The sequence below is a fragment of the Bos mutus genome, chromosome 26 (genome assembly GCF_027580195.1).
Source record: "Bos mutus isolate GX-2022 chromosome 26, NWIPB_WYAK_1.1, whole genome shotgun sequence".
In the NCBI taxonomy this organism is placed as follows: Eukaryota; Metazoa; Chordata; class Mammalia; order Artiodactyla; family Bovidae; genus Bos; species Bos mutus.
The window spans coordinates 41,851,897-41,860,260 of record NC_091642.1 but is presented as its reverse complement, the minus strand read 5'-3'; the positions used below and the strand labels follow the sequence as shown (position 1 = coordinate 41,860,260).

Genomic DNA, 8,364 nt, shown 5'->3' with positions numbered 1-8,364 from the left:
TTCTTTTAGGATGTGGTTGGTTGTATGATCCATACTGATACCTTCTGGAGAAATGTGGTAAGCAAAATATCTTTATTTAAAACAATAGGAATATTTGTAATTAGGATAAATGAAATAAAGGAAAAGGCTTCAGACCGTTGGAAGAATGGGATGGTTTAAATGAAAATCTATAATTATTGTATATGTTTTAGTCTTGTATTAGTTAGAAAACAGAGAAGGCAATGGCACCCCACTCCAGTACTCTTGCCTGGAAAATCCAATTGACGGAGGAGCCTGGTAGGCTGCGGTCCATGGGGTCGCTAAGAGTTGGACATGACTGAGTGACTTCACTTTCACTTTTCACTTTCATGCATTGGAGAAGGAAATGGCAACCCACTCCAGAGTTCTTGCCTGGAGAATCCCAGGGATGGGGGAGCCTGGTGGGCTGCCATCTATGGGGTCGCACAGAGTCGGACACGACTGAAGTGACTTAGCAGCAGCAGCAGCAGTTAGAAAACAGTGGTTAAGCAGATAAAAATAGAGAAGATTGCTTAAAAATTAAAGCCATTGATTTAGATCTCTATTTGAAAGGTCAGTGTGTGGGAGATGAGAAAGGCACTATAGCAATCAGTGTTCTACAAAAGACATTTTAGCAGTGGGACCTACAAAGAGCACATCAACTATTTATATCATCCCCATCAAGTTGCTGGTCATTTCACTTATCAAAGAAAATAAGAAAGGAACTTTCTTTAGATATTCTCTGGATGCAGTAACAATAAAGTTTTGGAATCAGCTGTTAGAAACTATAATTAAAGCTAGTTTATCATGTTCACTAATTATTCTATATGGTTACTTTCCTTGAAGCTTTATAGAATTCTCCTTTTGTTACAAGCTTCTGTTTCTCCCAGGGCAATCTGAATCCAATCAGGTAGTGAACTGAAGTGTTTAGAAACCAACGTACTGTAATACCTATACAGCCAAAGGGATACTTGGCAGTTGAACTTGAAAAAAAAAAAAAAAAACTTTCTGTATATTAGATAGGGTCAGCTATTTAGAGGTTTCAGCTCTACCACCTGGGTAAGGAGATCTCTGGGACTAGCAGGACAGAGTGAAGAAAGACAAACAAAAAAAAAAAAAGGATTTCCTCCAGGAACACACTTAATACTGAGAAAGGTAAGAAATTTTTACTCAGCAGCTTCTAATAACCATCCGATATTGCTGTCAGGTTGGTCAAATATCTGCCAACGTTGGTGGTTCTTTAACTCACCATGAAGATGAGTAGAGGGACCTGATGTTTAGAGTACCAGCAAAACTCATTTTCCAGTTTCTTCCTTCAGCAGACAGAAGTACTTGTGGGCCAGTCTCATATTCTAGCACATAAGTGCTGGTGATGTACACCCTCTCTGCTCCAGAATGGCTCTGTGCCACAGCAAGGAAAAGGATTCTCTCCTCATACCTAACACCCAACAGGGCAGGACTGAATCCACTTTCTTCCCAGGGAGTGGATTTCAGGGCTTCTCAGACGCTGTGAGACTGATCTTCACATGGGGAGTGGGTAAGGAAGAGCAGTGCTAATAACCGGAACTCTGGAGACAAGATCAGAAACTGGAAAAACAAACATGGGACACTGTACCCCTCTGTAATCACTTGCCTTCATTTAACTTTATCTTCATTTTCCCTTTCTTCACCAAGCAGTAGTTGATGATCAATTGAATGCCACTCTCAGGATCTTGCCATGCAATCTAGTGGAACATCTAAAAATCAGGGACTTCTTTTTATTTATAAAATAGAGAAATCTCTGGTTTACATTAGGCTGTGTGGACAGGGCTTTTTCATCTTTGGAAACCAAATGGAGGCCTTTGTCTTGTTCTTCCTAGGTTGCTCTCCATTTCTTTTTTCACTTGTGGCGCCTCCTTCCCCCAAGCTGACCAGGACCATGCACAAAACCAGGCTTCAATAAATATCAACACTGAAGATTTAGCAGGTGGCTATCCCAGGGACGGCGGAGCCTGGTGGGCTGCCGTTTATGGGGTCGCACAGACTAGGACACGACTGAAGCGACTTAGCAGCAGTAGCAGCAACTCCTGAAGGGCCATCTTAAAAGGATGTTGCATATAAATTCAAAGTTTCATGAAGCCTCAGAGATCTCTTAAAAGCAGTGTAAATATCCCTGGTTTAATTAGTAGTGCTGGAGTTAGGTAATGGTCTGTGGCGTCTAAGCAAGCTCTCTTGAGGTTTCTAGTCTTCAGGGGCTGCCTGCAACTATGATGTGCTCATGTATCACTTTCTTTCTCAAACACTGAGTAAATTCTCTTTAGACCTTCCCTAGCCACATATTCACAATTACTGCAATACACATGCAAACTGATCCCAGTCTCAAGATCTAAAAAAACAACCAATGTCTCAACCTGGGTATCCGCTTAAATTCTTTTGGACTCAAATTCTTGAGTTTTGCTTCCCAGGGGAAAGAAAGAATTCCTAGGTTGGTATTGATGCCCTCTTTCTCTCCAAGCAGACGGTGGACAACTCACTTTACAGGCCGATCAATGTTGGGGTAAATGCACTCTAGTTCTCAGCATTTCTGAACCAGCTCTTTCGCGGTTTAGGTCAACCAATCCAAATTGTAAGCAGACTTGACAAGTTTGTTCTGGGCTGAAGGCCATGGACTAGGTTCTCCGACCAGATAAGTCACTTGGCTGAGTCTACAGTAGGTGGGGCGCGCTCATCAGCTCGAAAGTATTGACTGAAAGTTTGTCGCAACGTCGTTGAATTCACGCAGCGGGCTGCTGCAGGAGATACCCTTTTGCCCCGTGAGTACAGCACCAGAAAAGTTACGCCCTAAGGGGCAGGGCGCTAGCGAGAAAGATGCGACAGACCCCTGAAATCAGTCCCTTCTCCCACGGTTGGGAAGGCAGAGCTAGTGATTCCAGAGCTTGGAGTCTCAGGTTTCGGTCCTCTAGCTTGCTCTGTGGGTAGCGGGCAAAGGGTGCGACCAGCTTGGGAACCCTCGCTCCGAGATCTGTAAGAATCAGCGGCAGCAACCAAGGTGAGGGAAGGCGGGGGCACGTGCTTGGATGTGGGTGCTTGTGTAACCAGCTCCTCCGGCGCCAGCCCCGACAGCGCTCCAGTAGGAAGCTCGTCTGAGCCTGTTCTTCCACCGAGACCCCGGAGGCTCTGGGGTCCCGCTGCCCGTACAAGGCGGGAGCACTCTGGGAGAAAGAAGCGAAGCATTTGCCTCTACAGCTATCATATGGGAGTGGGAATTTGGAAAGTTCCCCAACTAGAAGTACACGTGACCTCCTCCTGAAAGTAGTTCCGACTGTGGCCCGCGTATCCCTCCACCTCCTTTTGAACCGTCCTCGGCTCCGCCCACTCACAGGGGCTGCAGCTTCCTACAATCACGTACTTCGCCCTCCCGCGCTGCAACAGGGGTCTGCGGCGCGCACTCCCCAGCTAGGGGGAACGCAGAACCTGGCTCCGGGGCGATTCACCCAGCGAGGTTTTCACAGCGGTCCAAAAGGGGCGGGTCGAGGAGCCTCTAAGGATCGAGCTTGAATTGGAAGCGGTGAACCCAGCTGGAAACCCGAGGGGAGAGATTCTCGGCTCTCCAGAGGGAATGCAGGGGCTGCAGGCTGCATTCCATCTTTGGGAATCCGCTTTCAGCCCACCTGGACAGTTGCCTTTGGGGATCTAGAAATTCAGGGGCGATGTGCTCACGCTCTCTGTTAGGAGCTTTCATTTTTAGGGCAAATGAATCGAGTAGCCGGGGGAGCGGGAGGTGGGGCGGTGAAAGGGAGCCGGGTGAGGTGATACACACTGGAGACACAATAGGGGGGTTGTTCTTTGTACTAAGACTGACACCTTGAGGACACGGGCGGGGATGGGTGGAGAGGTGGGATTTCTCGGCGAAGTCTCCTGCAGTCAAATCCCCGCGAACGCTTATGATCCGACATCGGTACAAAAGCAGAGGAAGGCTGCAGGCCGTGCCGGGGAAGTCTGGGGGTGGGGGGAGGGGTGTCCTCGCTGCACGGGCCGTCCCTGCGTTTCCCTGAACACTGACCAGCGCGGTCACCTGGTCTTTTCCACCTGTGCGCAGGTAGTCTCACACTCAAGTCAGTGACATAGATGAACAAACCTGCTTCAATCTTCACCGCGCCCCTTCCCTCCCCCCGCTCCCCGCCCCCGCCTGCCCACCTTCGCAATAGTTTACCCTGCCTCTGGCTGGGCACCGGCCGAGGCTCAGCTCGTTCCCCCCACCCTGCGTTGCTGCAGAAGAAGCCGCGGCAAGTGCAGTTACAGGCGGGCGCCTTGCAACAAGCCCGATCTAGCACTGGGCAGTCATACTGGGCATGCTCAGTGCGCCTGCAGGTTGGGGACTCGGCGCTTGCACCCGGAGCTGCACCTTCTGCCGCCTCCCTATAGTCTCGGCCCTGCCCTGCCCTCCCCTCCCCTGGCGCGGTCGGGTACGCCTCCCTCCTCCCCTCGGGCTCCCGAGGCGCCCGGACTCCCGGCGCGGCGGCGGCGGAGGGGGCGGGCAGGCCGGCGGGCGGTGATGTGGCGGGACTCTTTGTGCACTGCGGCAGGATACGCGCTCGGGCGCCGGGACGCGGCTGCGCTCAGATCTCTCCTCTCGGAAGCTGCAGCCATGATGGAAGTTTGAGAGTTGAGCCGCTGCGAGGCGAGGCCGGGCTCAGGCGAGGGAGATGAGAGACGGCGGCGGCCGCAGCCCAGAGCCCCTCTCAGCGCCTGTGAGCAGCCGCGGGGGCAGCGCCCTCGGGGAGCCGGCCGGCCGGCGGCGGCGGCAGCGGCGGCGTTTCTCGCCCCCTCTTCGTCTTTTCTAACCGTGCAGCCTCTTTCTCGGCTTCTCCTGAAAGGGAAGGTGGAAGCCGTGGGCTCGGGCGGGAGCCGGCTGAGGCGCGGCGGCGGCACCTCCCGCTCCTGGAGCGGGGGGGAGAAGCGGCGGCGGCGGCGGCGGCCGCAGCTCCGGGGAGGGGGCCGGAGTCGCCTGTCACCATTTCCAGGGCTGGGAACGCCGGAGAGTTGGTCTCTCCCCTTCTACTGCCTCCAACACGGCGGCGGCGGCGGCGGCACATCCAGGGACCCGGGCCGGTTTTAAACCTCCCCTCCGCCGCCGCCGCACCCCCCCTGGCCCGGGCTCCGGAGGCCGCCGGAGGAGGCAACCGTTCCGAGGATTATTCTTCTCCCCATTCCGCTGCCGCCGCTGCCAGACCCCTGGCTGCTGAGGAGAAGCAGGCCCAGTCGCTGCAACCATCCAGCAGCCGCCGCAGCAGCCATTACCCGGCTGCGGTCCAGAGCCAAGCGGCAGCAGAGCGAGGGGCATCAGCCACCGCCAAGTCCAGAGCCATTTCCATCCTGCAGAAGAAGCCCCGCCACCAGCAGCTTCTGCCATCTCTCTCCTCCTTTTTCTTCAGCCACAGGCTCCCAGACATGACAGCCATCATCAAAGAGATCGTTAGCAGAAACAAAAGGAGATATCAAGAGGATGGATTCGACTTAGACTTGACCTGTATCCATTTCTGTGGCTGCTGTTCCTCTTTGCCTTTCTGTCACTCTCTCTGATAACGTGGGAATAGACGGATGCGAAAAAATGTCCATAGTGTGGGTGACATTTAACCCCGGTCGGATTTCTAGATGTATATTTTGTGTCTCTTTTGAATGCATTCAGCCTAGGGTGTGTTCGGCTAGACGGAACTCTTGCCTGGTTGCAAGTGTCAAGGCACCGATGGGTCTCTTTCTAAGGGCTATTGTCCGCAGAATCCAGTACACTGTTAGTGGATTAGTGAGCTCGGTAATCCGGTCTACTAAATGAACAGAAAAGTAGATGCTTTGAGCTTGAGCATATTTCGATTAAATCTTGGCTTTAGGCCCTAGATCAAGGGTATAGATCAGATTAAAAGGAAAATTAGTGTTGCACGTACGGTTTATTGCATCAGAATCTTGCAGTGATTGTTTTTAGTTTCCTGGGTTGCATTGATAGATTCTTTTAAAATGTGAGTTGTGAACTGATTTGCATAACTTTAGAGAGAATCATTTTAGCACGTATGGTGCTCATTTGAAGGCAAAAGTAGGTTTATGTGTTAAAACTAAGTTAATTACAACTTTGAATCGTGTTTAGAAGTTTTTGCAGTTTGAAATCAATAGTACCATGACACTTCTCAAAGACGCTCTTACTAGATTTTGTTAAATTTGCTTTTTTTTTTTTTTTTGTCTCTTTGAGATGATGAAGGATAGGACATGAAATTTACAGTTCAGTAGCATTGAGATTCAGTGCTCTTCTGACACGTAATAGAATGGAGATTGAGTGGTTTTTGATCTCAGATGATAATGTTATGTAGGTTCAAGGGTATTGTGTGTAGCAAATGGTGATTGCAGAGATTAAACTTCAGTTTCACTTGAAATTTAAGTATTGATTGCGATACTTGAATTGATACTCAACTTTAGTTAGGTTTCAGGTCCTGTGCCACCTTTGGGTATCCGTTCATTTTACTCTGACTTGTGTAGAACATCAAATATAATTTACCAGCTGAGAACCAGAAATGCTGGCAAGAGTGGGTTACTCCATTTTTGGATTGTAGGTGTGTTCGTTTTTTTCACATGGTGTATTAAATTTACTGAGTCAGCTTGTTGAATAAGACAGAAACCCAAGAATTTCACTGGGGTACAGTTGGCTGTCTGAAAGTTAGGCTTTTGTATTTCAGAAGATAGTGGTTATTGAAAGGCATGAATCTTCACAGTTTCAGGTATAATGAACAAATTTTGATCAAGGATGGGGGATAGAGCCCTCCTTTTTTGCAGAATGGGAAATACGTTAGGAATTGAGAGTCACTGGTAGGCCAGTGTATAATGCATGAAAAATAGGATTAAGTTATTGGTCTGAGGTGACTGAATCATTTTATTAAGGTATCTATTAAGATAAAAAAATTTGGTGATGTGAATTGTAGCAGTGGATAATACTTAGTTAAAACTAAGCAGTTGTGTAGGTGTTAATAGAGTATACAAAAAAAAAAAATGGTTTCTTAACAAGTATCATTAAACATTTTGCCTAATAGTAGAGTGACACTGAAGTGCCTGTATCTCTAGCTAAAAACTGTGAGGAAGATATTTTTGAAGAAAAATGTTACGTACATGAAGAAGGTTTTATTCCTTTGGATTATGTATCTGCACATACATAGTATTTGCAGCTGATGTTGCCCAAGTTTTTGATACGAAGTGAAGGTAAAAGTTACTGAAGAAGTAGCTTTACCACGCACATAACTTTTCTGTTAAGTTTAAAAATAGTATTTTAAAAGAATATTTGGACATTTTGGAGTTGCATTAATTGAAAAAGTACTAAAGCTGAACTTGACCTGTTTGCCCAGAAGATAATCATGAAAAGTACTTAATTGGTTCTTCTCATTTGTAACCTATTTCAGAAGTAGTCTTTTGGTGTGACTTGACAGTCATCTAGATGTATAGGACCAAATTAATTAAATGTTTAACTTTTTAAAGTAAACCCCCATTCAAAAACTTTTCTAGAATGCTGTTTGTTAGGCAGATTGCTTTTAGTATTCAGAGTATGTTTGTGCTATTTTGGCATAAAAATGGTATTTTTGCTATTTTTGATTTAAAATTATCACAGTTATAAGAATATCATTATTCTACCAGATTTTTATATGTGAGCAGTGCGGTGATTAGCCATTTCTCCTTTGATTTCAGGGTGCGTGCCTCTGTGTGAAATTTATGTGACTTACAACTTTCTCTCAAACTGTCCTTTTAGTTATGGTATGCATAGAAAGCATTATCATATATTGCATCAAATGACTAATAACACTTAATTTCTAGAGTTGTGGTTTTATTGAGCCAAATGTTGATATGAAAAAAAATCATGTTAGGAAAGTTAGTAAAGGGTTTGCCTTTTTGATAGTTGCACTTCCAATAATTTTGATACACCAAGGCACTTTGGTTTGCTTGGTTTCACTTCAGTGTTTTGTGTTTATTGTGGTGGGGGAAAAATTAAAATGGCCATTGAAAGCTTTTTCTCTGACAAGTTGTAGTATCTATTTCAGCAGTTAGCCTTCTCAAAGTTAAATTCTTTAATGAAAGTAGTGATTGGAGTATTCTTATAAAAGTCAGTAATGAAGTGACTTCCTTAAAGGAAAATTGAGGACTATGGGTTTTTTTTTTTTTTTTTTGCAAAATTGAATTATTCTAAAAATAATTTGTTGGTGGGGGTTTGTCCTTAATATTAGTCTGGAAAGTAGTACTGAACATGAGACTATAAAAAATTCATTGTTTTTAGATTTCATGGACACTTTAGGCTTCTATTGAATTTTAATTGTTTGATAAGTTTGCATATTTTCAAATAATTAACGTTCATGGGGAAAC

At 46.5% G+C, this 8,364-nt stretch overlaps 1 protein-coding gene across 1 annotated transcript in view; it reads left to right on the top strand.

The window, feature by feature from the left end:
* The first annotated feature begins 4,740 nt into the window (after window positions 1-4,740).
* PTEN (phosphatase and tensin homolog) overlaps window positions 4,741-8,364 on the top strand; it is a 100,374-nt gene continuing 96,750 nt past the window's right edge. The window contains exon 1 of the mRNA XM_070363759.1: window positions 4,741-5,506. Within this exon, the coding sequence (XP_070219860.1) occupies window positions 5,428-5,506 (79 nt within the window). The 5' untranslated portion in view covers window positions 4,741-5,427. The remainder of the gene's footprint in view (window positions 5,507-8,364) is intronic.